The 27,599-nt window shown below is 62.4% G+C and overlaps 2 protein-coding genes across 14 annotated transcripts in view; one reads left to right on the top strand and one right to left on the bottom strand.

Annotated features, from left to right (window-relative positions):
• Positions 1–25,683, top strand: AATK (apoptosis associated tyrosine kinase). Of its 9 annotated transcripts, none has more exons than XR_011338786.1 (16): positions 1–140; positions 11,721–11,854; positions 13,427–13,568; positions 14,637–14,716; positions 14,832–14,950; positions 15,663–15,750; positions 15,928–16,061; positions 16,716–16,800; positions 17,575–17,696; positions 17,827–17,976; positions 18,075–21,222; positions 21,352–21,490; positions 21,577–21,822; positions 22,626–22,817; positions 23,539–23,626; positions 25,548–25,683. XR_011338786.1 is itself a non-coding variant. In XM_069872550.1 (14 exons), the coding sequence occupies exons 1-14, from the start codon at positions 65–67 to the stop codon at positions 22,652–22,654; spliced, it is 4,692 nt and encodes a 1,563-aa protein (XP_069728651.1). In that variant the 5' UTR covers positions 1–64; the 3' UTR covers positions 22,655–23,258. The 9 variants fall into 9 exon arrangements, 1 of the variants encoding a protein (XP_069728651.1); XR_011338785.1 differs by having other exon boundaries at positions 23,514–23,626; XR_011338784.1 differs by lacking the exon at positions 25,548–25,683 and having other exon boundaries at positions 23,539–25,013.
• BAIAP2 (BAR/IMD domain containing adaptor protein 2) overlaps positions 25,144–27,599 on the bottom strand; it is a 49,207-nt gene continuing 46,751 nt past the window's right edge. For all 5 annotated transcript variants that reach the window (XM_069872559.1, XM_069872558.1, XM_069872555.1 and 2 more), the window contains one exon: positions 25,144–27,282. In XM_069872559.1, the coding sequence (XP_069728660.1) occupies positions 27,257–27,282 (26 nt within the window). In that variant the 3' untranslated portion in view covers positions 25,144–27,256. The remainder of the gene's footprint in view (positions 27,283–27,599) is intronic.

The following is a 27,599-nucleotide window of genomic DNA, read 5'->3' as shown; positions in this document are numbered from 1 at the left end:
GCCGGGGCGGCGGCGCCCAGCGCGGGGCGAGCGGAGCGGGCGGCCGGGGGGCTCCCGCCGCGCCATGGGCGCCCTCGCCGCTGCCATGTCGGCCGCTTTCCTCAGCCCCAGCCTGGCCTTCAGCTCCCACTTCGACCCCGGTCAGTGCCGCCGACCCGCGCCCCGCTCCCCCGCTCCCCTCCTCCCCGCTCCCTGCTTCCCGCAGCCCCATCCCTTTTCCCCCGGTCCCTGCTGCCCTGCATCCCCAATCCCTTTCTCCTCAGTCCCTGCTTTCCCTCATCCCCAATTCCTTTCTCCCCTCTCCCTGCTTCCCCGCATCCCCAATCCCCTTTCCCCTGCTTCCCTGCATCCCCAATCTCTTTCTCCCCGGTCCCTGCATCCCCAATCTCTTTCTCCCCGGTCCCTGCATCCCCAATCTCTTTTTCCCCGTTCCCTGCTCCCCGTATCCCTGCTCCCCAAATCCCCTCTTGCCCGGTTCCTGCTTCCCCAGTCCCTGCTTCCCTGGTCCCTTCTTCCCCGCATCCCCAATCCCTTTCTCCCCCCTCCCTGCTTCCCTGCATCCTCAATCCCTATTTCCCCGTTCCCTGCTCCCCCAGTCCTCTCTTCCCTGGTCCTTGCTTCCCTGGTCCCTGCTTCCCACGTCCCCAATCCCTTTCTCCCTGGTCCCTGCTTCACTGCATCCCCAGTCCCTTTTTCCCAGTTTCCCATATCCCTGCTCCCCCAATATCCTCTTCCCTGGTCCCTGCTTCCCTGCATCCCCAGTCCCTTTTTCCCAGTTCCCTATATCCCTGCTCCCCCAATCTCCTCTTCCTTGGTCCCTGCTTCCCTGCATCCCCAGTCCCTTTTTCCCAGTTCCCTATATCCCTGCTCCCCCAATCTCCTCTTCCCTGGTCCCTGCTTCCCTGGTCCCTGCATCCCCACATCCCCAATCCCTACTCCCCTTAATCCCCTTATCCCCTGTCCCCGCTTTCCTGGTCCTTTCTCCCCCAATCCCTGCTCCTCTAGTCGCTGCTTCCCTAATCCCTACTCCCCCAGTTTGCTCTTCCCTGGTCCCTGCACCCCAATCCCCGCTTCTCCGATCCTTGGTCTCCCAATCCCTGCTCCCCTGCTCCCCCCTTTTCCCAATCCCTGCTCCCCCAATCCCCTGTTTCCCAATCCCTGCTCCCCCAATCCCCTGTTTCCCCAATCCCTGCTCCCCCAATCCCTTCTTTCCCAATCCCTGCTCCCCCAGTCCTTGCTTCCCTGCTCCTTGCCCCCCAATCCCCGCTCCCCCCGGTCGCTGCCGTGCACGGAGCATCCCCCCATCACCCCAAAAACGTTGCTCCACGGGCTCCCAGCTCCACTTTCCGGAGCCAAATCGTTGCCTTTGGCCACCCCGGGACATCAGGGCACGGTGGCAGGACCGCAGCCCAGCATTGTGTTCCCCAAGCTGGAGCGCGCGGAGGAATCCCGAGGGCTCTGAAGGCATCTCTGGGATCGGAATAGAATCCTAACAACGGGAAGGATGGGGATGAGGGAGGAAGATGGTGCCGGGGGCTGAGCCCCTTGCTGCCTGCTTTGCCTGCTCACCCGCTGGGCTGGGAGAGCCAGCGGGGCTCGGTGAGGTGCCGGGAGATGGGGAGCGGGTGTTTTTGGGGTGCAAGCTGTTACGTAAGGCGCTCCGGCCTCGGCCGTGTCGCAGCTGCAGGAGGATGCAGGGGCTGGCTTTGTATGCGTCTGTTTTTGGGGCTGCTGCCGCAGCAGCCTCCTCCTCTCCTCTGCTTTTTCCTTCCTCAGCAGCCGCCTCTCGCCTTGCATCCCAGCCGCCGTGCGGGATCTCGCATCCGTGCAGGGCGCCGGGAGCCCTCGTGCGTGGGACTCGCTGCCCAGGTGGGAAGGCTTGGCAGGGCGCGGGAATGTCCGGCGAGGCTGGCGATGTGCTCAGCTCCAGCTCTTTGTTTACCAAACCGAGGAAACGTGTGTCAGGGTCCAGCAGCCAAGCGGCGATGCCGTGGCTTCCGCGGCAATTCCCTCCGTCATTGCCAAGGAAGCGAAGCGTTGCCTGTGGTGATGGGTCTGGGTATCGGTGTTGGGCTCCTGCATCCCTCCCAGCTGGATTCTGGGTCCCTCCTTCCTTCGCTGCGGATGCTCTGAATCCGTGGAGGGATTTAAAAATGAGCCACGCCAGGCAGGACTCACCAAACCACATCCCTGTTACCGGAGACTTTGTTCCCAGCCCACTCGGCATTGATTTACTGTGCAAGAGAAAAACCTTTTTATTTGCATCGGGAATGTGGCCGCGCTGGGAATGGAACTGTGTTTACTGCCCGCAGCCCCCGGTGTGATTTTTCTCTGCGTTTTCTTGAGGCGCCTCGCTTGCTGTGCTAATCCTGTCACCCTGGGGATCTGCGGGGCACGTTTGATTTAAAAATCCTTCTGCAGGAAGGTTTCCATCGCTGCGTTGCCACGCGCCCGGGCCCGGGGCTCGGCTACCGCCATACGGCTGCCACCCACGGCTTCTGGCAGGGAGAGGGATTAAAGGGGGGGAACAAACCGTATTCTCGATTTCATGGCTTTGTAGGTTTTGTCCGTCTGGCAGCACCTCCTGCCTGTGCGGTGTCGCCAGCCGCCTGCGCCAACCTGGTTTCCCCAGGGTTGGTTTGTGCAGCGTGGAAAAGGAGGAGGAGGAAGCGCTTGGCAGGGCTTGGTGGCACCGTGGCACCACGGCAGGGGATGGGACAGCCCGGGGGGCTCCAGCTCTGCCAGGGGAGATGCTTCCATCCCTGCATCCCCCAGGGAGGGGTGGTGGGAAGCTTCAGCTGAGCTGGCAGCTTGGAATGAGAGAGTGGAGGTGCCGAAGGGATGTGGCGACTCTATCAACCTGTGCCAAACCCAGAGATGCTCCCACGTGGCGCACGGAGCCACCAGGGGAACGCTGGCCTCCCCGCTGGCAACAGGCGCTGCCTGCCCCAGCCTGGATCCCCTGAATTTCCCGTGGTGCCCACTCCCATGACCTGTGGCACTCTGGCCGAGCCAAAATGCCGCGTCCCCTGCGTCACCTGAGTGGGCAGCGCTTTGCTTTGGGGTCAGTGACACCCTGTCCTCTCATAGTGAAGCCGGTCGCAGTTGCTCAGGATGTCACTGCTGGGGGAAAGGGCTGCTCCCCTCTTTGCCTGGCTGCCTGCTTGCCCTTCCAGCCCCAGAGCACTATCTCAGATCCAGGAGTGCGTTTTGAAATCATGAGAAACATCCTCATGGTGGGCATGGTTTAGTATTTGATGGGAATGGTTGGACTCGATGATCCGGTGGGTCTTTTCCAACCTGGTGATTCTATAATTCTATGATCCTCTCTCCTCCACATATTTCTTCTTCTGCTGTTTTTCCTCCTATCACTTGCCCCAGCCTACAGTGGCTGATGAGGTGTCTCTGGCTCTGGTTGCTGCGGTGTCACCGCTCGCTGCTCCTGGACCCTGGATTTTGGGGTCAGTTTGGCAGTGCACCCACACTGGGATCAGCCAGGGCTCGTGGCACTAGGGAGGGATGGGGCCTGAGGCTGAGGAGTCCCTCCCCAACCCTGTGTTTTTGGTTCTCTCGTGTGTGCTACCATCCTCTGTCCCACGCTGTGCGGCAGCAACAGCTCTGGTGCTCTGTGTCTGGCATCACCATCCTCTCCTGGCACAAGGATGGGAAAGAACTCAAGCAACCGTGCTGGCTAATTGGCTGCAGTGCCCAGAAGGACCCTGGCAGCCCAAAACATAGCTGGGCACCCCCGTGCTCCCACCCCAATGCCGGGAGTGCTGATGGTGGTGGGGAAGGTGCTGCCGGGGCTGGTGCAGAGGGGGATTTGGGGCAGCAAGGTGGGAGATGGGCAGCACCGTGGCTCACATCCCGTCTCACCGCACGCTTCCCACGCGGGGATGGTGCCGGGGAGGTGCCAGCAGCGTGGGGTCCGTCCATCTGTCCAGGCTGGTGGGCAGCAGGAGCGATGCTCACGGGCAGAGGTGCCGTCCCGGTGCCCGCAGGGGTGCCGGCAGTGGGCAGCAGTGGCGTGTGGCTCCCGCACAGCCTGGCAGCTGGGCTGCTGTGGAGATGGCGTTGGCGCAGCGCTGCAGTGCAGCTGGGCCCTGCTCGGCACGGGGACAGAGCCAGGCAGCTGGATCTGCTCCCCTGGGGGTGCCGCTTGGCTCCCCCCTTCTCTGCTTCTTTCCCTCTGTGTCCTGCTCCATCCATGGTTGGTCTCGATGATCCAGTGGGTCCTTTCCAACCTAGTGATTCTATCCCTGCTCCCCAGCCCCGTGCACATGGGTGATGGCATCCTGGATGGCGATACGGTTTCCCTGTCAAAGCCAATTAGGAGAAATTAATATGCTGCGTTGAAAGGGCTCCATGCACCCAGTGAGGGAGTGGGGTGTGACTCACGGGCTCCCTGCCTGGCGCTCCCGGTGCTCCCAGCCCTCCGTGGGACACCGTGTGCCAAAGTGGCCCACAGTCTCTGCCTGCTCCTGGCTGGAGCTCGGCTCCAGTGTCCACTTTGCCCATGATGCACAGCCTGGTTCTGCTCGAGCCTCAAAAATCCCGCAGCACTGAGGACGTGGGGCAAAGCCGGCACCACCAGCCGGCACACGGCTGCGTCCTTCCCCCTGATTCGAGGGCTCAGCCGGTGCCCGCTGCCTGCAGGCAGAGCGGGTGCTTCATGCTTCCCAGCTTTTTGGAAACCCCCTGCCGGGTCAGGCAGCTCCTGCACCCAAAGGGGCTGTTGGGTCACTCTTGTCCTGTGGCTGAGCCACTTTCTACCCTGTCCTGGTGACACCAGGACCTGCAGCCCGGGATGCCGGTCCTGGCCATGCCCCGCAGCCACCACTCATCTCCAGCTGCTCCTGCCCTGGTGGACGCCCTGGCACATCCCTGCTGAGGCTTTACCCGTCGGGGTGGGCTGAGCCCGAGGGTCCCAGCGAGAACACAGCTCGCTGTGGGGCCAGAGTGTGGCAGGAGACAAACCGAGCTGTGCTGACTCAGCATGCCCAGTGGCAGGAATATAAATCTCCTGTGGGCATTAATCCCCCTGACAGCCTGGGGAAACGTTGGCAGAGCGTGCTGCGTGGCCGTCTTAGGGCAATTACTGCCGTAGTATCATTTACCGTCGGCTGAGCTCTCGGAGCTGCTGCAGCCTGGCCTAACGGCTGAGGTGGGACAGGGAGCATCCCAGGATGCACCGGAGCTGGTCCATGGATCTCAGGTGATGCTTGGGGCTGGCTGAGAGGTGGAGAGGATTTGGGGCTGGCAGGCCTGAGAGAGCTCGGCACCAAAGGGAAGGAGAGCAGGTCCAGGATTTCATAGAATCATAGAATCACCAGGTTGGAAGAGACCCACTGGATCATCGAGTCCAACCATTCCCATCAAACACTAAACCATGTCCCTCAGTGCCTCGTCCACCTGTCCCTTAAACCCCTCCAGGGAAGGTGAATCAACCCCCTCCCTGGGCAGCCTCTGCCAGTGCCTAATGACCCTTTCTGTGAAGAATTTTTTCCTAATGTCCAGCCTAAATTTCCATGAGACCCACCATCCCCAAGCCCTGGATGAAGGCAGCGAGAGCGCCGTGAGGTCCTGCTTCGCGTCTTCTCCCCTCTGCCAGCCACGGCCGGTGTCCTCCTCCGCAGCCTGGTGCCAGCAGCTGTGTTAAAGCCGTTTGTTTTAATTACTGGAGCGAAGGAAAATTCCAGTGTAGGCAAATGCAGTAAATGGAGCAGCGCTGCTCGCCTGGCTGGGCAGGGGCTGGCTCTGCCCCGTGTGCCCGTCGGTGCTCCCAGGCCCCCGTCCTGGCCGTGCTGGGCTATCCCAGTGCCCGGCTGCCCCGTCAGCCTTTGTGGTTCTTCGTCTTTCCAAAATACCTAAGAGGTTGGGTGCTCCTCCCAGCTCTCGTGTGTTCCGCAGGCTGCACCCCAGGTGGATGTTTGAGAGCAGGGTTCAGCTTTGCTCCCACCCTGGTGTCATCCCTGCCACCGTCCCAGCAAAGCAGGAATTTTTTGGGGCTCTTTGGTCTATATGTACAAGAATAATGGGTGATGTGGGCACCGTGAGGCTGGCTGAGAGCAGAGGGGTGCAGAGGTGCATGGGGCTTGGTGTGAGCATCCCTGCTCGGTGTGCTGAGCATCCTGAGATGCGCTCTCGGCTGCTGCCCAGTGCTCGACACTGTGCGGCTCTGAGATGTGGGGCAGGTGAGAACGGAGCCCCCAGGAGCCCCTGATTTTGCTGCTGGAGCAGCTCAAGCCTCAGTGGTGGGAGCTGAGCCCCTCAGGGGCTGCTGTGGCTGCTGTGCTTGGGTTTCTGGGTGCCCCTTTGGAGCATCGCCGTGCCCGCTCGCCCCTCGGCCGCCTCCTGCGCAGGGCCCTGCTCTTCTGCTGCTCCTTTCTGGAGTCGAAGCTTCTCGTTTCGTAACGTCGCTGAGCATTTCTGATAAAAATAGGCTGCCCTGCTCCGCGCTGCCTCTCTCCCACCGTTACGTAAACGTGGCTCTGCTGCCTGGCGAGAGCCTCGTCTCGGCCGGTGCCGCACGCTGCCCGTGCCGGGACCACGATGCCGTGTTCACGGGCAGCCCCGGCTGTCGGCATCGCTCCTGGCACCATTCCTGGCATGGGGCTGGCAGGATCCCTGCCGGCGCCTGGGAAGAGTTGGGGTGAACGCTCCCTGGGGTCTGAAGGGCTGAGGTTGCTCCTTGTCCCTCGGGACAGTGGGTTTGCCGTGATGCAGCCATAGCATCCCTGCCAGCATGAGAGGCTTCGCAGCGCCTGATTCAGACCTAATTTAAAACACCAAGCATGAGAATTTGGTCTAAATAATCAATCGAATCTCGCTCTCCATGCTTTTTTAGATGTTATTATTATTATTTTCATAGAAGATGGAGAAAGCTTCTCGCTGTTGGGCTGTGTCGGCTGGAAACCCTGCCCTGCGGCAGGGCAGCTTTGATGGAGGAACTTGATTTTTTGTTTCTAATCAGGCTGACACGCTTGGTGTGTGCACAACAATGATGCGGCTTGGCCTGTACTTATTACACTCCTAATTTTTATTTCATCGCGTTAGAAAATGATGGATGATTTCTTTTTTTTTATTTTCCATGTAATTATTTTTTTTTACTGCTAATTCATCCCAAGATGAAACCAGAATTAAGAGGCAAGAATCAATCCTTTTAAAATACTTCCGCGTTGGTTAAGTAAGCCCACATTAAGAGATACATAAGGAGAACAGATTAACAAGGCGTGCCTCGCATTTAAAATTAACCGATCTATTAATCACCGGAGAGGTTGCCCAAATGGCTCTGGCTGTTTCTGGTGGAAGGTGGTTTGCAGGGCTAGGGGTTACAGGGTGATGTGAGGGGTTGCGTGGCTTCCGTGGCATCGCCGTGGACGATGCTGTGGGTACCGGCTCCGTGCTGGGCTCCTGGCTCGGCTCCACTGGTGCCAGCCCTGACTCTGCTCCCCACTCATGGCTGTGGCAGAAAGGATCCTGGATCAGGGGTGCAGCCACCAGCGCCATCCCTCTTCTTCCCCACTGCCCAGCTTCCCAGTGCCTCAGTTTCCCTCTGGAGTGCAGCTAGACTGTGAGGAGCAGCCTTGTGTTTGCGTGCTAAATGGCAGCGGATGGTTTCTTGCCGCCTGGATGCATGTGGGTGAGCAGAGCACTCATCCTGTGGGGTGTAAAATTGCTTTCCTGGAAGCTGCCCATGGACTGGGGATGAACAGTTTACCAGGGCTGTGGCTGTGCCAGGAGAGCTGACGGGGCGAGGGAGTGCTGAGCCCATGGCTGGAGGTTCTGATGGGTCCTGTGTGTGTTTGAATCCTGCCCCTCTCCGAGCCCCAATCCTACCCCTCTCCGAGCCCCAATCCTGCCCCCCTCCGAGCCCCAATCCTGCCCCCCTCCGAGCCCCAATCCTGCCCCCCTCCGAGCCCCAATCCTGCCCCCCTCTGAGCCCCAATCCTGCCCCTCTCCGTGCCCGAATCCTGCCCCTCTCCGTGCCCCAATCCTGCCCCTCTCCGCGCCCCAATCCTGCCCCTCTCCGCGCCCCAATCCTGCCCCTCTCCGTGCTCCATTCCTGCCCCTCTCCGTGCCCCAATCCTGCCCCTCTCCATGCCTGAATCCTGCTCCAATCCTGCCCCTCTTTGTGCCCGAATCCTGCCCTTCTCCATGCTTGAATCCTCCCCAAATCCTGCCCTACTCCTAGCCCAAACTCAGCCTCTCCCAGCTGGGCACCTGCTGCCAGGTGCTGCAGCCTGACTGAGGAGGCTGGACCCTGGGGTGCAGGACCCAGCAGGTTCATAGGGTGGGGTGGTGAAAAGGCAAGGGGAGATGTGCAAAACGTGCTGCTGGCGTATCCATTGCCCACCGGGCAGTCCTGCAAGCCCTCCCCACTCTGTGCAGCCCCTTGGTGGTCCTGGGGGCAGCCCCACTGAGTTACAGATGGGGAAACTGAGGCACGAGACTGTGTTTTGCATCGGGTCCTGCAGAGAGAGGCCAGACAGGAGCAGGGGGTTGTGCTGTGCGCCCTGTGCCCCGCAGCTTTCTGTCCTGGAGCTATCGTGTGCGCTGTGCCTGTTGGAGGAGGGTGCTGGGCAGCCCTGCGTGCGCCCAGGTGGGTGGGCAGGAGCTGGGTGCTGCCCGCCCGTGGTTGGCCCTGCACGCAGGCTTCGCCTTGAGCTGCTGCCTGGCTCTGCGGGAGCCCCTGGCTCGTCCCTTCCGCACACGTCAGCCGCTGCTCCGCTCTGCACCGGAGAGAGACCAACAGCATCGCCAAGCACGCAGAGCAGCGGCCGCAGCATCGCCCAGCCTGCAGCCCTGACGGCAACGTGCCATGGCCGGAGAGGCGGCTGCGGGCACCCGGCAAACGTGAGTCAGCAAAGGGAAGGGCTTGTGCTCCGCTCTTGGCACGCTGGCCGGCAGAGCGGGCAGTGGCGTCGTGCTGCAGGGCCAGGAACCCACGCCTGGGTCCCCCGCCATGGCTTTTCCCATCCCTGTTAGGAGGCAGCGTTCGGGGCTGTGACCTGGGCTGGGTGGGCAACGCGATGAGCTGAGGGGCACGGGTGATGCTGGGCGAGGCTCTGCCAGCTGTGGGGTGCGCGGCGGTAGCTCTGTGGGGTGGGAGGGCAGGGTGTGCCCCACGGCACTCTTAACGCGTCCCGCTGCACCCTCCTGCACCCCACTGCACCCTCCTGCACCCCACTGCACCCTCCTGCACCCCACTGCACCCTCCTGCACCCCACTGCACCCAGCATCCCTGGTATCTCTCCATCGCCATCCTGCTGCCGTTGGCCTGGGCTCTATGTGGGGCTGGGACAGGTGCTCGTGGGGCTGGAACTGTGGCCTTGCTGCTGCCACCACCAAACCCCAGGCTGTCCCCACCCCTCCGGGCTGGCTGCGGTGATGGGTCAGTGTTGCCTGGCTTGTGTCCTGGCCCCGCTGCTGCGTGGGTTGCAGCAGTTCCTGCTGACCAGGCTGGAGGATGCACCGAGCTGGCCGTTCTCAGCCTGACCCCGGCGGCGAGGTTGACCCTACAGGAGCGCTTTGACGGGTGGGAAATGCTGCAGAGCCATGGCTGGAAGACACCTGCTTAGCTCAGGCTGGCTCTGAGCACCCCAGCCTTGACCCAGAGCCCATCGCAGCAGGCAGACGGGGAGCTGCTCGGGGCTGGTGCCAAGAGCCAAGGCCAGAGTAGGGCATGGTGCTGGTGCCAGGTTTCTCTGCTCCTCCTGGGACAGCACGGAGGGGGCAGAGCCTCAGGATGGGGTGCAAGATGTGCCCTTGGCTTCTCTTGAGAGCCCTGGGCTCCTTCAGCCCTGCGTCCCTATGCTCTCTGCCTCCTGGTGCTCCCTGTGTCCTGGTGCCCCTTGTGTCCTTGGTCTTCTCTGCACCTCAGTGCTCCCTGCGCCCTGGTGTTCTCCCTGCGTCCTGGTGCTCCTTGCGCCCCGGTGCTCTGGCAGCTGCTGCTGCAGGTGCACTTGACCTGGTTTTGGGAGTGTTTGGCCCCTGAAATGATGCCACACGTCCCATCACCACACTGAATGCCTGTGCTGGAGGAGCGGGTGGGTTGTGGTGGTGGTACCCGTGATGCCTGGGCTGGGCTGGCCCAGGTCTTGCAGGTCGGTAAACTGAAGCAGGACCAGTGGGACCTCCCCATCCTACTGGTTTGGAGAGTGCTTCATTTTCCAAGGTCCAGTTCTGAGCTGTGACCAAGGGACGGCTCAGCTGATGGTCCCTGTTGGAAAAGCTTCTGTCGCCGCGCTCTGCTCCCCGTCGACATTCAAAAGGCTCTTTGCAGTGAGTCATTTTCTCTCTTGCTGTCCCACTATCCAGGGAAAATGGTGACATTCGCGGTACAAAGTGTGTTCACCATGGAAACCAGCTGAAAGGAGGGGGAACGCCACCCCCAGCTCCTCCCAGGTTCAGCTTTGCATCCTTGAGCGTTAGAAGATGGCTCTTGAGCTCTTTTGCAAGCACCACTGAAGAGTTTGGTGTGGTCCGGGCTGTGCCAGAGTATGTGGGGCTGGTGTATCTGCTTGCTGCTATGCCGGTAGCCAGGGTGCTCTGTGCCCGCGCCGTGCGGTGCCGTGCGGTGCCTGGGAGCAGCCGTGCTCCTGTTGGGATAGTGGGACCTTACCCAGACCCTCTGTGCCCTTCAGGTGCCTTTCTCAAGGACACACAGGAGCTGGCACTGTGGTGTCGGGACGCAGGGTTGGTGATGGGCAATGCCCCATGGTTTGTTTACGCATCATGGGCATCCTCGCGTGGCTCAGCCGTGGAGGGACCACGGCGCTGGATGAGGCTTTGGGTCAAGGGGACCGTGGGTTAGGGCAGAGAATCCATCCCAGCCCCGAAGTCCCGCGGGAAGGGAACCTTGCAAGGCGCTGTGGGGCTGCATGGGGGTCCGTGGCGATGCCAGCTCCGCTGGCAGCACCGTGGCCTTCCGGCTTCCTCCCACCACAATCACGCTGGTTGTTCGAGCAGGCTCTGGGCAGAATAGTAATGTGGCAGCTGCAAGCAGCAGCTGGGCTACGGCCACCACCCCTGCCACCACGCTCCCTGCCACCCCAAGGGGACACACAACCCCAGTGCGGGCTGGAGCGGGGTGGTGGGTGCTGGATTTTGAGGTGTGCTGCTGCCTGGGGAGCATCCTGGTGGCGGGGGGTGCGGAGATGATGCAGGACGTGGAGGCAGGAGCTGCAGTTTGCCTGGCGGTGCTTGTGGCGTGGGAGCAGGGTCTGTCCTGTGCTGGGACGAGGGGTCCCTGCAGACCTTCCCTTCCTCTGGGGAATGTCGTCTCCAAGCATGGAGCAGGAGCTGGCGCTGCCCGGGCACTGAGGAGCAGCTTCCCATCCTCCTGGCTCCCCCAGGCTCATTGTCCAGCTGGCCTTGGGACATCGCTGCTTACCCACCGTGGGGTGAGCCCTGGGGTGCAGGCTCCCTGCACGGGCTGTCATTGTCCCCCCACATCAGTGGGGACTGTGCCCCTGCCACGCTTCGTGCACGCTGCCAGCAGGGTCCTACCTCATTTCTGGGGACCCTCCTGGGCTCCCCATCCATCCTGGCAGCGAGCTGAGCCAGCAAAGCGGGCACAGCGGTGCTGTGACCCCTGCTCCCTGCAAAGCGATCCCTGCTAAACCCCGCTGTGCCCCCATGACCCCAACCTGGACAGGACCCCCTTATCACTCCCAGTGCCCCCCTGCCCTGAGCCTGCGCCCCTCCTGTCCCCGCAGACAGCACCCCCCTTAGCGAGCTCTCCTGGTCCTCCTCGCTGGCCGTCGTGGCTGTTTCCTTCTCTGGACTCTTCACCTTCATCTTCCTCATGTTGGCCTGCCTGTGCTGCAAGAAGGGGGACATCGGCTTCAAGGTGAGCTGGGGATGCGAGGGGCAGGGGTGACCCCTGGGAGCAGGGCAGCAGCTTCAGCGAAGGTTGGAGGTGCCAGAGCGAGCCCCAGCGCTGGTGCAGGATGTGTCCCAGCTCAGGATTGTGTTGCCCAGAGGGGGCTGATCCCCCCCGCCCCGTGCCTGCTAGGGTGCTGACAAGCTCAGCATTGCTGCAGGATGTATCCTGACCCAGCCAGGATCCCCAGTCTGCACAGACCCTGGATCTGTGGGGCTCAGCATCACTGCAGGTCGTATCCCGACCCATCTATGCTCCCAGCTCTGCACAGACCCCGTATCTATGGGGCTCAGCATCACTGCGGGTTGTTTTCTGACCCAGCCAATCTCCCAGCTCTACACAGACCCTGGATCTGTGGGGCTCAGTGTCACTGCGGATTGTTTTCTGACCCATCCAAGCTCCCAGCTCTACACAGACCCCGTATCTATGGGGCTCAGCATCACTGCAGGTTGTTTTTTGACCCAGCCAAGCTCCCAGCTCTACACAGACCCTGGATCTGTGGGGCTCAGCATCACTGTGAGTTGTTTCCTGACCCATCCATGCTCCCAGCTCTGCACAGACCCTGGATCTGTGGGGCTGAGCATCACTGCAGGTTGTTTTCTGACCCATCCAAGCTCCCAGCTCTGCACAGACCCTGGATCTGTGGGGCTCAGTATCACTGCGGATTGTTTTCTGACCCAGCCAAGCTCCCAGCTCTGCACAGACCCTGGATCTGTGGGGCTCAGTATCACTGTGGGTTGTTTTCTGACCCAGCCAAGCTCCCAGCTCTGCACAGACCCTGGATCTGTGGGGCTTAGCATCACTGTGGGCTGTATCCTGATCCATCCCTGCTCCCAGCTCAGTATGGGCGCAGGCCACGGCATGGTTAAGGACCACAGCGTTCCCACCCGCACACCCCCGGGGGTGGGAGGCACCCTGACCTCACAGGCACAGAATGTGCCGAGAAACAGTTTTTTCCCTAATTGCTGAGATTTTTGTGGAGGCTTGTGGCGCCCGCGGCAGGACGGGGTCAGGCAGGGAGGGGGACGCGTTGGACCATTTTCTAAGCATCCCACACCGGCTGGAACACCTCGCCACGCCGGAGGGGAACAATGACCCCCCTCGTGCCCCCTCACTGGTTATATAGGGGTGCACGGCTGGGACTGGCCGCTGCTGGTGTCCAGCGGGTCGCGGTGCACGGCTCGCGGGGTTGGCAGCACCATGCGGCTGGGCTGGTCAGGGGTACAACAAGATGCTCACCATCACCTACCTGCTCACCCAGGCAGCTTTCAGGAGCCGAGGGCTGCTCAGGTGGCACAGCCAGGTAATGGGACACGGTGCCAGGGCGGTGGGGAATGCCTGCGCCAGGGTCACCCCCATGGGAGGGTTCTGTTGGTGGGGTGCAGGCAGGGATGTGGGCTTGGAGGGTGCGATTTTGGGGTCCCTGTGCCTGGGGACAGTGGGCAGAGGGGAGCATGGAGCAGGCTGCCAGCAGCGGGGAACCCGCGGGGTCACTTGTCTCTGCTCGCTGTGTGCCACCCTGTGCGGTCCCCGGCCCAGGAGTTTGAGAACACCGAAGGGGACGACTACGTGACGGAGCTCTCAGCCCAGGGTTCGCCTGCCCCTCAGCATGGCCCCGAGGTCTACGTCCTGCCCCTCACCAAGGTCTCTCTGCCCATGGCCAAGCAGCCAGGGCGCTCAGGTAAGCCAGAGCAGGGCTGGGTGATGGTCCTCGCGGGACCACCGCGTGCTGTGCTTGGGGATCCTATGTCGCTGGGCTGCGGGGAGGGGGTGCAAGGTGAGGTGAGGATGGTGGGTCCCCTAGGATGGCCCCAGCAGAGCCTCAACTCTGGCAGGAGCAGCTTCTGGGCAGGGGCCAGGCAGCTGGGGTCTTGGGGGGAATCATAGAATCACCAGGATGGAAAAGACCCACTGGATCATCGAGTCCAACCATTCCCATCAATCACTAAACCATGTCCCTCAGCACCTCATCCACCCGTCCCTTAAACCCCTCCAGGGAAGGTGACTCAACCCCCTCCCTGGGCAGCCTGTTCCAGTGCTCAATGACCCTTTCTGTGAAAAATTTTTTCCTAATGTTCAGCGGAGCTTGAGGCCACCCCTATCTCTCTGTGCAAGGGTGCTGGTGGTCTGGCCCCAGCCCCAAGCGTGGAAAAAGCCTGGAGAGGCAGTGCTTGGTTGGGACGGGACACAGGCACCCCAAACTGTGGCTCCCATGAGCCCTGGTGCCGTGTAAACAAGCCCAGGAGTGGGAGAGGAATGTTGGGGGTGCGTGGCTGTGATCCCCTCCCACCCAGCATCGTTCCTCAGCCGGAGAATGGCAGCAGTGTGGTGGGGCTGGCGCACCGCGAGGCGCTGCAGCCCAACAATGGTCCCATTGCCTCCCGCCCTTGGCACGGGCACCCGAGGGGCAGGACCTGCGCCGGGGCGGCTGGGAAGGGGCTAAATGCCAGAGCTCCCACGGGGCTCGGCTTTGCTCTCCCCCATCCCTGGGGAGGAGAAGGGGCAGGGAGCCAGCTCGCTGCCAACACTTGGCTTGGGGACACTGGTACCCCACGTACCTGGAGAGGAGGATGCTCTGGATGCAGGGTGTCTAGGGGTGGCTGCTTCGGAGCCCTCTAGGGCGATGCAGGACCTGGCACCGGGTAGCACCGAGGGGACACCGGGGCTCGACCGGGAGCAGCGGGTAGCGCGGGGAGGCTGGGTGGGAGGGCAGGAGGGCGCCCGGGCAGCTGGATTTGCTCTGTTACAGTGCAGCTCCTCAAGTCGGCGGACCTGGGGCGGCAGAGCTTGCTCTACCTGAAGGAAATCGGGCACGGCTGGTTCGGCAAGGTGAGCAGCGGAGTCATCTAGGGACACAGCGGTGGGACGCTGGCTGCGGGATCTGGGCTGTGCGAGAGCGTGTTTGGGGTGAGGACGAGGGGGATGAGCCTGTGCTTTGCCCCAGGTGTTCCTGGGGGAGGTGAACTCAGGCATCAGCAGCACCCAGGTGGTGGTGAAGGAGCTGAAGGCGAGCGCCAGCGTGCAGGACCAGATGCAGTTCCTGGAGGAAGCGCAGCCCTACAGGTACGTTCAGGGGGCTGTTTCACGGTGCTGCTGCTGCACCAGGCGCAGCCGGGAGTGGGGCTGCTGGTGGATGATGAATATTACCCTCCATATCATGTTTGGCAGGGCTGTGGCTCACCCCATGGAGGTGCCCAGCTGAGCTCTCCAGGCAGCACGGCTCTGTCCTGGCCCCACTGTCCATCTTCTTAGGGCTAATTCTGGACATGAGGAAAAAATTTTTCATGGAAAGGGTCGTTGGGCACTGGAACAGGCTGCCCAGGGAGGGGGTTGTGTCACCTTCCCTGGAGGGGTTTAAAAGACACGTGGATGAGGCGCTGAGGGACGTGGTTTAGTGATTGATAGGAATGGTTGGACTCGATGATCCGGTGGGTCTTTTCCAACCTGGTGGTGATTCTATGATTCTAGGATTCATTGTGGCTGTGCTGGGAGCCACTGGCCGCAGCGTGGGGACAACGGGCTGCAGTGAGGTCATGGGCAGAGCGGGACCGAGGGTGGGGGTGGCACTGAGCTGGTCCCTGCCCCGGCAGAGCTGAACAAATGCCCCTTTGTGGCGTGTCCTGGGGTGCTGGGACGCGCTGGTACCCGCTCCTGGCGCTCCCGGCAGCCCCCGCAGCAGCAGAGGAGGCAGAGTTGGTTCACCGGGGGCTGCTGCCGTGCCCCCCAGTCCCAGCTGGCACAGCACTGAAGTGTCCCCGTTGCTCTGCCTGCACAGGGCCCTCCAGCACACCAACCTGCTGCAGTGCCTGGCTCAGTGCGCCGAGGTCACCCCGTACCTGCTGGTGATGGAGTTCTGCCCGCTGGTGAGTCCCCCGCTCCCTGTCCCGCTGCTGTGGGGCTGGGGTACGAGCTCTGGTGCCACGGAGGGGGTGGCAGAGCTGCGGGAAGGCCAAGGGGCACAGCAGAGCTCTGCGCTGCTGGGCATGCTGAGCTCCTGGGGGCTGTCACCCGGGGAGGGTGACAGTGGCACTGCCCTGCAGGGTGACCTGAAGGGGTACCTGCGGAGCTGCCGGGGGGCCGAGGCCATGACCCCGGACCCACTGACCCTGCAGAGGATGGCGTGTGAGGTGTCCTGCGGTGTCCTGCACCTACACAGGAACAACTACATCCACAGGTAGGCTGGGCTGGGGGGCGCGAGGTGGGGGGTCCCCAGGATGCTGGCGTTCCTGCCCCACCGCTGCTCCTCCTGCCCAACAATATCCTGGTGCTGAGTGAGTTGCAAACAGAGACTCCAGCATCAGTGATTTTGTTGAGGAGGGGGCGCGCTGCCCTCGGGGGCCACCGGACCTTCCCTACCTGAGATGGGCTCTGCATCGGGGTCCCCGTGACGGTGGGGTGGGGTGGGGTGCCGGGCTGTGTCGGAGAGGGACACTCCTACGGGCATCCCGGATCTTGCCTGTGCCCCATCTGCACGACTGCTCCAGGGCTGGGGCAGCTGCCCAGGTGCCCAGCCCTGTGCCAGGGCTCACGTTGCCTTGGGGACACCTACTTTCTGCTTGGCTCAGCGTGTCATGGATGGATGGATGGATGGATGGATGGATGGATGGATGGACGGACAGAGGAACTGTGCAGGCATTCCTGCTGTGCATTTGGTGGCTGGTTATTGGCACGCCCAGCATTCAGCAGCGAGATTGCTGGCCCTGCCCCAGCACGGCTACCCCGCTTCCACTGCCCAGGAGGGTCCCCAGGCGCAGACCCTCGCTCCCTGGGCGGTGGTGCCCCCCTCGCCCCCTGCGGCACGGTGACAGCGGTGGCGTTTGCTTGGCAGTGACCTGGCCCTGCGGAACTGCCTGCTGACCGCCGACCTGACCGTCAAGATCGGGGACTACGGGCTCTCGCACTGCAAGTACAAAGTAAGGCTGGTTTGGGGGGAGGCAGGGGCTGGGGGGGCTGCATGCTGGGACCCCGCGGCAGGCGCACCTACACGTGGCAACGCACACGCAGACGGTCCTTGCAACGTGCAGTGCACCCTGCTGTGTGCACCCCTCTCCAGCAGTGCCAGATCGACCCCCCGACAGCCCCGGGGCTTTGCCAGGGCGGTGGGGTGGTGAGATCCCACAGAGCACCCTGCGAGGGACACTCTGCGCCCCAGGACTAGGCTGCTCCCCAGGCTTGTGCCCCCGGGCTGGCAGCTCCACTTGAACACAAACAGGGGGCTTTACTCCCTCCCTTAGCATCCTGGACCCCTGCCCAGCAGATGCGATGCAGCCAGGGCTCCCCATGACTGCCTGGGCTGGTCTGAACATGCTCTTCTGCCAGGGCCAGGTCCCTGCAGGCAGCTGCATTGGCCTGGGGGCTGTCTGGGCTGTCTGTCTGTCTGTCTTGCCTGCTTTCAGCCGCCTGGGGCTCCTGGCAGGGTGGAGATCACAGCCAGGGGGTGGAGAAGGGCAGCAGGAGGAGGCTGGAGGGGGCTCAGGGTGGGGAGACGGGGAACAGGCAGAGGGGGCTTGGGTGGAGGGAGCAGAATACAAGCCAGGGATGGGGATCGGGGACCTGGGGTGTGGCAGTGAGTGGCTGGGGAAGGAAGGGGGTGGCTGGGCAGGGGATAGTTCTTGCTGCGGTGTGGCTGGTCCCTTAACGCGTAGGTTTGACGTTCTCTTCTCGTACTGACCCTACATACTTGGCAGGACGACTACTTTGTGACGGCCGACCAGCTGTGGGTGCCGCTGCGCTGGATCGCACCCGAGCTCATCGACGAAGTGCACGGCAACCTGCTCATCGTGGACCAGACCAAGTCCAGCAACGTCTGGTGAGTGGGATCTAGGTGGGGCTGCTGCTGGGTACAGTACGGGCTGGCAGCCAGGGAGTGCAGGGGGAGGTGTCGGGGGTGGCTTCGGTGGGGTACTTCCCGTGTCCCCAGCATCCTGCCCTGCCCGCAGGTCGCTGGGTGTCACCATCTGGGAGCTGTTTGAGCTGGGCAGCCAGCCCTACGACCACTACTCCGACCGGCAAGTGCTCGCCTACGCGATCAAGGAGCAGCAGCTCAAGCTGCCCAAGCCCCAGCTGAAGCTCTCGCTGTCCGAGCGCTGGTGAGGACCTAGGGTGGACTGTGGATCCTGCACCCTCCCTCTCCTTGTCCCCAGACTGGGGGGAGGCTGGGGCTGACCCCCACCCCTTGCCGTGGCAGGTACGAGGTGATGCAGTTCTGCTGGCTGCAGCCGGAGCAGCGCCCGACGGCGGAGGAGGTTCATCTCCTTCTTTCCTACCTGTGCGCCAAGGGGGCAACGGAAGCAGAGGAGGAATTCGAGAAGCGCTGGAACTCCATGAAGCCCAACGGCAGCGCCAGCACCAGCCACCATGGGGCCGAGCTCTCCTCCTTCCCGCTGCTGGAGCAGTTCTCGGCCGACGGCTTCCCCTCAGATGGCGACGACATCCTCACCGTCATGGAGACCAGCCACGGCCTCAATTTTGAGTACAAGTGGGAGCACACCAAGACCGAGCACTTCCAGGCGCCACTGGGCTCCCTGAGCCCCAGCAGTGCCGCGCGCTACCACGACCTCTACTACCCAGCCACCACCACGGGGCATCTGAGCTTAGGGGTCTCGCCCTCCTGCTACGAGTGCAAACCTCCGGGCTGCCCCGGCTTGCCGGCACCCGGCGTGGTGCCCATCCTGGGCGCCCACAGCCCCTCGCTCAACAGCGAGTACTACATCCGCATCGAGGGGCCCGGCGAGGGCGGTGCGGAGCTGGACTACGCCATGTGCACCTACAGCCCCGCGGCTGAGCGGGGGTCCCCGCGCCCCCCGTCCTGCTGGAGAGCCCAGGGTGCCCGGAGCGGCAGCACCTACGACTCCGACAGCAGCCCCACCGTCTCCCTCAGCATGGAGCCGCTGCTGGGCCACGCGCCGGCGGGCGAGGGCTCCTGGGAGTGCGCTGAGTATTACCCCTACCCCTGCCCGGGGCAGGAGCCGCGGGGCTATGAGCCATCTCCCAGCCGCGGGGCCGAGGGGTATCTGCTGGAGGAGCAGCCCACCCAGCTGGGTGGCCAGGACTGGTCTGTTCCTGGCTTCCAGCCCAGCATCTTTGCTGACCCGCTGGGGGTCTCCCCGTCGGTGAACTGTGCCTACAGCCCCCGGGGATACGGGGAGCTGCAGGCAGCCTCGGTGGGTGGGCGGCCACCGGCACAGAGCGGGTCGCGGGCGGACTGCGTGGCGCTGGAGCTGGGCGACGACAGCCCCCCAGGAGCCCCCCACCCGCAGAGCGCGAGCCCCCCGGCTCAGCGACATCCCTGGGCTTCCAACAGCTCGTCCAACAACAACATCGGCAGCGGCAGCCCCGCGTCCCACGAGCCCCCGGCCGGCGATAGCTGGTGCTACCGCCGCATGATCACCTTCCGGGGGCTGATGGCCAAGCCGCTGGGCACCGTGCCACGCGGGCAGCCCCAGCAGCTCGGGGGGTCCCCGCTGGGCCAAGATTTCCGCCGCCTGCGGCAGGATCAGCCCCCCAGCATGGCCAGCAGCTCCTCCCCGTGCCGCTCGCCCTCCCCGCCGCACCAGGCCTGGCATCGCCGTGACTCATCAACCTCCAGCCGCTCGCAGGCAGCAGCGCTGGCTGGCAGCCCCGGCACGGCGTGGGGCCCCGGCACAGCCCCGCCAGCTGGAGTCGGGGCCCAACGTGATGCCCACCCAGAGGAGAGCGCGGAGGGGAACAGCCCTGCCCGCAGCCCCCTGCCCAACGCTGCGGCTGCACCGGGGCCACAGGAGGCCACCCCCGTGGCCGGCACTGCTGCCTCCAAGCCCAGCATCCCCGTGGAGCCCAGCACAGGCGGCTCCCAGCCCTCGCCAGATGCCTCTGAGGCACCCACGGCGGTGCCCGGGGAGGCTGCCGCCGAGAGCAGCGCGTGCGCCACCAGCGTCACGGACCAGACGCCGGACAAGACTTTCTCCAGCACCAGCTTCCCTAGCGCGGATGAGGGGAGCGACGAGGACACGGCAGAGCTGACCTCCGGCATCTTCACTGACTTCTCCGAGGACTACATGGAGCGGGCAGAGGCAGCACCGGCGCTCAAGTCCCTGCAGAAGCAGGTGGGGACACCGGACTCTTTGGAGTCACTGGACATCCGCTCCACGGCCAGCTCCTGCGAGGTCTTCAGCCCCACCACCTTCGTGCCTGCTGGCCAGCCCAAGGCGCTCGACAGCGGCTACGACACCGAGAACAACGAGTCCCCCGAGTTTGTCCTCAAAGAGCCCCATGAGCCCCGAGAGCCGGAGGCCTTCAGCCAGCTGGGGAAGCCACCTCTGGGGCTGCCAGGGGGTGAGAGTGAGGGTCCAGCCCCCGAAACGCGGCTCTCCACCTCCCTTGGAACCGAGCTGCACAGCCTTGCCGAGAAGAACCCCTACCGCGACTCTGCCTACTTCTCCGACTACGATGCCGAGGCTGAGCGCAGCCCCAAGGATGAGGAGGACAGCGATGGGTCCCGGACCCCGGAGGCAGAGGAGGGTCCCCGGTCCCCTGTCCAGGACCTAGGGAGAGCCCCTGGGATGCCAGAGGACCCATTGCATCCCCCGGGGGCACCCGGTAGCCCCCCGGCAGCCCCCAGCCTTGCAGCGGCAGTAGATGCACCCGCTGTGGGGGTTTCAGTGGGGGACTGGAGGGGGACAGAGGATGGTTGTGCCCCGAATGGCCCCCCGGCACCTGGCACTGAGCAGCATCCCGCTGGCACGGGGCTGGTGCTGGGCAGCTCCCCGCATCCCGATGGAGATGCTTGTCCCCCAGGTGGTGGTCCCACACCACCCAAGACTTTCTTCTTGACCCCAGTGCTGGGGAGCCCTGGGGAGCCGGTGTCCTCTGGAGGGACCCATGTGCCTCAGAGTGTCCCTGGACTTGGGGAACCCGCAGCTGGGGACGAACAGACTGTGCCTCTCGTGCCAGGGCTTGGGGAACCGAGGCTGCCCCCAGTGGGGATTGAGGTGGGCGATGCTCCAGGGGGACCCAGCACGCTGCCGCTAGCGGATGAGTTGCCCCCAGGCCTCTCCTCTTCGCTCCCGTCCACCCGGGAGCACCGCGAGGAGCTGGAGGAGGAAGAGGAGGACACCGAGGACAGCGATGAGTCGGATGAGGAGCTGCGCTGCTACAACATCCAGGAGCAGAGTGAGGAGAGCGAGGAGGAGCCGACGGCCGTGCCCATCGTGGTGGCTGAGAGCCAGAGCGGCAGGAACCTGCGCAGCCTCCTCAAGATGCCCAGCCTCCTCTCCGAGGCCTTTTGCGACGACCTGGATCGCAAGAAGAAGGCTGTCTCCTTCTATGATGACGTTACCATCTACCTCTTTGACCAGGTTGGTGGCCACGGGGTGGGTAGACTGGGCACAGCCCTGGGGTGTTTTTGGATGCTGGGGACTGGTGAGAAGCTGTCCCCAGGCGTGGCTCCAGCGAGGGTCCCTTCCCACTTGTCTCTCCTTGCACAGGAAAGCCCCACGCGGGAGCTGAGCTTCCCAGAGCCCCCCGAGCCTTCAGGGCAGCCCCCGGCCAGTGGCAGCCCCCCCAGCCCCACAGAAAGGCTCGGAGCCTCAGACGACTCCTCGGATGGCAACGCCTCAGAAGAGAGTAAGGGGCTTGTTGAGGGGCTACACCGGGGCAGGCTGGGGTGATTGGTCTCCATGGTGGGCTCAGACACCCTCGCTCTGTTGCAGGCGGCGGCTTTGAGTGGGACGATGACTTCCCGCTTGCACCGGTGAAACCATCGCTGATGGCCTCGCTCGCGGGGACGCCGGCAGAGCCGGACCCGGCCGTGCCCACACTGCCTGCCCCGTCCGCACTGGTGCCGGCGCAGAAGCAGGTGCTGCCCATCCAGTTCTCCCGGTTCACGGTCTCACCTGCCCCAGTATCCCGGTTCTCCATCACCCACGTCTCCGACTCTGACATGGACTCCATAGGAGGTGAGTCCCCCCCATGCCAAGGGCATCTTGGCTTGGATCAGAAACGGTGTGACCAGCAGGTCCAGGGAGGTTCTTCTCCCTCTGGACTCGGCACTGGTGAGGCCGCTCCTCGAATCCTGTGTTCAGTTCTGGGCCCCTCACCACAAGAAGGATGTTGAGGCTCTGGAGCGAGTCCAGAGAAGAGCAACAAAGCTGGTGAGGGGGCTGGAGAACAGGCCTTATGAGGAGCGGCTGAGAGAGCTGGGGGTGTTTAGCCTGGAGAAGAGGAGGCTGAGGGGAGACCTCATTGCTCTCTCCAACTCCCTGAAAGGAGGTTGTGGAGAGGAGGGAGCTGGGCTCTTCTCCTAAGTGACAGGGGACAGGACGAGAGGGAATGGCCTCAAGCTCCACCAGGGGAGGTTCAGGCTGGACATTAGGAAAAAATTTTTCATGGAAAGGGTGATTGGGCACTGGCAGAGGCTGCCCAGGGAGGGGGTTGAGTCACCTTCCCTGGAGGGGTTTAAGGGATGAGTGGATGAGGTGCTGAGGGACACGGATTAGTGATTGATGGGAATGGTTGGACTCGATGATCCGGTGGGTCTTTTCCAACCTGGTGATTCTATGATTCTACGCTGCTCTGTGGGCATCCGTGATCCCCTGCCACCTCTGGGGCTCCGGAGAGCTGCCATCCTCCAGTGCCATCCTCGCTGGGGGAGTGCAGGACCCCCTGCCCTTGTGCCCCACTGGGATGCTGACCCCATCCGAAGGGCTGCGTGTCCCATGCGAGCGCTGGGACCAACTCATGCCACCTCCGCTCATTGCAGGCAGCAGCGAAGACGGCGACCGGGAGTGAGCCAGCATCTCTCCAGCACCGGCACAGGACAGCGGGGCCGGGAGCGGGGGGTCCGGCCGTGGGCTCCCCGACTGCGCTCTGTTTTTTTTAGGCAGATTTGATTGGATGGAGCTCGTTTGCTGCTGCGAGCAGGAGCAGGGCCAGCGCGGCTTGGGGCCAGGCGGTGGGTGACGGTCGTGCGCGTGCGAGTGGCTGTGTGTGTGTGCGTGCGTGTATAAATAGACACATAAATATATATATATATAGACATATATATATATAAATTATAGCATTTAAAGGGTAGTGCCCTGACCTCGCTAACATTTGCAGAGTTTTCCTCCCCAGTGAAGTCCCCCCCGCCATGGCTTCTTGCTCCCCACGGCAGTGTTTGTTCCTGCATCCCATGCCATCCTCCCTCCAGTGCCATATCCTTGGTCATGCACCTCGCTGCCAGTAGCCCCACAACGTTCCTGAGCTGGGGGGGCTTTGGCTGCTGCCTGATATTGCCCCGAGTGCACCCGCTTCCCACTCTCATGCCCCTGTACCTGGGGTGGGCAGCACAGCCTGGGGGGGCTGAGGGATCTCCTCAACCCTTGCTTTCCAGTCCTGCCCCATTGCGGTGGGGAGCAGCACGGGGAGGGCTGGTGGGGATGGTCCCCAGGGACCTGCTGACCCCACTATTTTTGTATTTAAAGAAAAGGATTTAAAAAAAAAAAAAGAGACTCACTCAAAAAAACCCAACCCCCACATTGATGCGATTTTAAGTTATTGCTGCCAAAGAGACATAATGAGGCAAGGGGTGGGGGGGCTCGCGGTTCTTTGTTCATTTTTTTTGTTTGTTTGTTTGTTTGATTTTTTTTTTTTTTTAAATTCATTTGAGGCTTAGGATAATTGTGCAATTCCAGCTTCCAGAAGGAAATGGAAGTAAGCGGAGCTGAGCGAAACCTTGAAATCAGGGCTGGTTCCTTTGGGGTCTATAGACCAAACCCTGAGGTGAGAAATACCCTCCTCCCCAGCCCCCTTTGCCCCCTGCCCTGCGTCCTGCAGCCCTTCTGGCTCCTGCTGCCCCAGACACGTAGGGCGCAGGTACCTGTGCTCGTGCACGGACAGGTGAGCCCAGACACACCTGCACTGGATGGGGATTCTGCTCCATGCTGGAGCTCGGTGCTGCAAGATGAGGCCGTTCCCCAGTTTGGAACAACTGCGGCACCACTTGGGGTCACAAGCACAGATATTGATGTTCTTGCCCCCCCTACCTTCACGGCCAGCCCAGCCTGGAGCTGTGTCCCCACCTGGGACCCCCTCAGTGGTCAGCGTGTTATAGGGGTGAGGGGGCTGTGCCCCCCGCCACCCTCCGGGGACAGCCAGAGTCTTCTGGGACCCCAGCTTCACCCCCAAAATCCAGGGCGGCTGTGCCTGCCCTGTTCCCCCCCCACCCTGCTGCTGGTTGCTTCTCCTGTGGCAAGTCGCAGAGAGCACTTATTGCTTTATTTAAGTGTTTTATTTAAGCTCTATCCTGGCTTGTGGTCCTCCCCCCTTCTCCCCCCAGCCCCAGTGCTGCTCTTGTAAGCTCTTTGCTGATTGGCACGGAGCTGGGGGGGTTGCATCGCCCTGTGCTGGCGGGGAGCACGGTGTGAGCCCCCATCCGCAGCGGTGGGATGCAGCTCGCGCAGGAGCAGGATGCATCCTGCTGGTGTGGGATGAACCAGGATGGGGAAGCTGGGGATGCCCTTCCCGCAGCACCCACCCTGCTGCACCCCTTCCCAGCCTTCCACCACCCTGCCTGCAGTGCAAGGGTGTGGATGCTTAACCCTCTCCCCAAGCAACCCTCGCCCTCCCTGTGCACCCAGGGGGCTGGTCCCAGCCTCCTCCTTGCACCTAGGGTGGTGGGTGCTGGTTCTGGCTTCCCTGTTGCACCCAAGGTGGTGGGATGCTAGTCCTCGGCCCCCTCCTTTGCACCCAAGGTGGTGGGCTACTAGTCCTTGGCTCCCTCCCTTGCAACAAGGGCAGTGGGAGCTGGTCCCAGCCTCCCTCTTGCACCCAAGGTGGTGGGATGCTAGTCCTCGTCTCCCTCCCTTGCACCCAGGGTGGTGGGTGCTGGTTCTGGCTTCCCCGTTTCACCCAAGGTGGTGGGATGCTAGTCCTTGGCCCCCTCTCTTGCATCCAGGGTGGTGGGAGCTGGTTCTGGACCCCCTCCCTTGCATCCAGGGCGATGGGAGCTGGTCCCAGCCTCCCTCTTGCACCCAAGGTGGTGGGATGCTAGTCCTCGGCCCCCTCCCTTGCATCCAGGGTGGTGGGAGCTGGTTCTGGACCCCCTCCCTTGCACCCAGGGCGATGGGAGCTGGTCCCAGCCTCCCTCTTGCACCCAAGGTGGTGGGATGCTAGTCCTCGGCCCCCTCCCTTGCATCCAGGGTGGTGGGTGCTGGTCCCCCCCAACCCCAGCATCCCAGGTTTGGTCTATAGCGCCGCAGGTCCCTGCCTCGGGAGGGCAGCACGAGGACAGAGCTGGCTCTTGGATAGGGTTTTTAATAGAAAGGCTGTTATTACGTTGTCTATTTGATCAATACGGGTCATAACTGCTGTATTTTTTATCAGTGCTGATTTCCATACAGCTCCCAGCATGTGTGTCAAATATCATCAGGCCAATAATAATAAAGTTTTTAAAATATCGTAAAGCCGTTTCCTGCCCAGATCATTGCCCGGCACGCAGGCAGCTGCCAGCTCTTGCCCTGCACGGGGCCGGACGCTGCGCATCAGCCCGGAGCTGGGACCAGGGCTGCTCAGGATGGAGCCCACTGATGCTCCGGGGCCTCTGCCCCCAGCCAAGGGGAAACACTGAGGGTGGTGGGGGGGGTGTTTTTCTTTTTTTTTTTTTTGCTCATAAATTACTTTTTCTCATAAAAAATTATTTCAGATTACATTTTGCAGGTGCCACCAAGCCAGGAGGTGCAGCGAAGCCCCAGGGGCTGGCGGCAGCCGGGGGTGGCTGTCCGGGGGTCCCAGGGGGGCAGCAGCTCCCAGCATGGGGCTGGAAGAGGACAACTCTGCTCCGGTGGCCGAGGGGACCCCAGACCTGCCCTGTCTGGGCTGGGAACCTCCCCAATCCTCTCCCACCTGCCACCCTGTGGAGCCCTTCCCCTCGCCCCTGTTCCATCTGGTTCCCCATCCGTGTGCTCCAGCCTCGGGAGATGAAGCAGCGGAAGATGGATGAGAGATCCCAGCCCTTGCACGCAGCCAGAGCCTGGACGGTCGCAGGAGAAGCCGCTTCTCTGTGGCAGAGCTGCAAAAAACCATCAGAGGATACACGGCAGCGATGAACCATCGTGTCCAACTGGGAAAGAATCCTGCCTGCATGGAAACCCACAGGCAGCGACCCACGCACCCCGGGGCGCTCTGTGCTCAGCAAACGGTGCACTGGCGATGAAAAGAGTGCAAAATGACAAATACAACAATGGAAAAGGCAAAACCTCCGAGGTTGCTGACCCCACGCTGCACAGCATACAACCACTTGTCCATTTCTTGCTTGGAAAAATGCCTTCTTCACGTTGCCGTAGCAGGAATTCAACCCCTGTCCTGGCTTGGCCAAGGGCGAGTGGCAGCTGGGAGCTGCAGGATCAGCATAGGAGCCGGCTCGCTCGGGGGCGCACACACCCCAGCGATAAGCTTAGTGAGCGTGTGGGTGTTTATATATATATTTATGTCTATATCTATCTTTCTCTCTCTCTCTCTCATGCAGCCCTAGTAATAGATGAAGAGCAAACAGCCAAGCAAGAGGTCTGGATGAGGGCAGCACCCCTTCAGCCACCAGGCACCCCGTGGTCCTGGAAGCCCCAAGGCACACTTAAACAGAGCCCTCGCCTCCAAAAGTGTTTTTTTTTTTTTTTTCTAGCTTATATTTTACAGCAGTACCGTAATACCCTACTATACACAGAGACCTGGCGCTGCAGGAGCTCTGGGCGTGGAGCTGGCCCTGTCTCCGTCCCCGTTCCAGCGGGGGCTGCAGTGCTGGGACTCCACCACCGGCATCCCCTCAGCCCAGGGCGAGTGAGCGGAGCATAGGGTGGGTGGCTGTGGTCTCACTGGAGCTTTGGAGCTACCTACAGCTCCTACCACCCCATGGCTTGAACGAGGGACCCTGGCTGTCCTCTTAGTTCCAAGGATCCCTCCTAGGCTGGCAGAGGGGATCAGGGGGTGTCTTTCCCCTCCATCCTGTGCAAACCCAAAGTGCTGCTCGCCTCTGGAGAGCTGTTTTCCCAGCTGAGGCCACTCTCCCAACCATAAAAAGCTGCTGCAAAGCCTAGAAGCAAACTGAGGGACGTATTGCCATGGCACTAGTTCTGCGTGGGCAAAGGAGAGGCTGCGTGGCAGCGGTTTTACCCTCTGCCAGCGAGAGGAATAAGCTGGGTCTAGAGAAGAGAGAACCAGGGCACTAGCTTTAGCCTTTGGCTTGGAAAGCAGCAAGATTAAATAAACTCCGCCTAAAAAACCCCCGAAGTCCTGGAAAGCTGGACATGCAGCGGCGAGGAGGAGGAGGTGGCGGCGAGTGCTGGGCGGCACGACAGGCACCAGCGCTCCCGGATCAGCTGATGAGCGGAGCCGAGCGGTCGTTCGTCACCGTTGGCTTCAGCTGGACGTTGGCAAAGGGGTTTCTGCAGAGAAAGAGGAAGGCAGAGTTCAGCAGGAGGGACGGCCTGCGTGGATGGGGCACCGGCACAGCGAGCAGCACCCAGGCGAGATCCCAAAAAGCTTTTGCTGCGGAGCCCTGGTGACTCCGCTGGCTGCAAAGCCTGGAGCTGCCATCCCTATCCCCTCCACCTGCAGCATTTGGGAAGGGGTTAAGTTGGAGCTGCTCTGCCCTGCAGAGCCCTTGAGCCAAGCTGCTCCCAGCTCCTCCACCTCTCCCACAGTTAAAGCAGCTGCGGATTTGAGAGATGAACCAGCAAGGGCTACCGAATGCGGAATGTTC

This window comes from Phaenicophaeus curvirostris, chromosome 19, assembly GCF_032191515.1.
Source record: "Phaenicophaeus curvirostris isolate KB17595 chromosome 19, BPBGC_Pcur_1.0, whole genome shotgun sequence".
NCBI lineage: Eukaryota > Metazoa > Chordata > Aves > Cuculiformes > Cuculidae > Phaenicophaeus > Phaenicophaeus curvirostris.
Note: the sequence above shows the minus strand (reverse complement) of the source record. Positions and strands in the feature narration are given on the sequence as shown.

What these genes read in the sequence shown, in the direction of transcription:
- AATK (XM_069872550.1), top strand. Translation starts at nt 65, where the DNA reads ATGGGCGCCCTCGCCGCTGCCATGTCGGCCGCTTTCCTCAGCCCCAGC. An exon ending in TCTCGCACTGCAAGTACAAA is followed by an intron (nt 16,801 to 17,574) that starts GTAAGGCTGGTT and finishes CATACTTGGCAG; the next exon opens with GACGACTACTTTGTGACGGC. An exon ending in ACCAAGTCCAGCAACGTCTG is followed by an intron (nt 17,697 to 17,826) that starts GTGAGTGGGATC and finishes CCCTGCCCGCAG; the next exon opens with GTCGCTGGGTGTCACCATCT.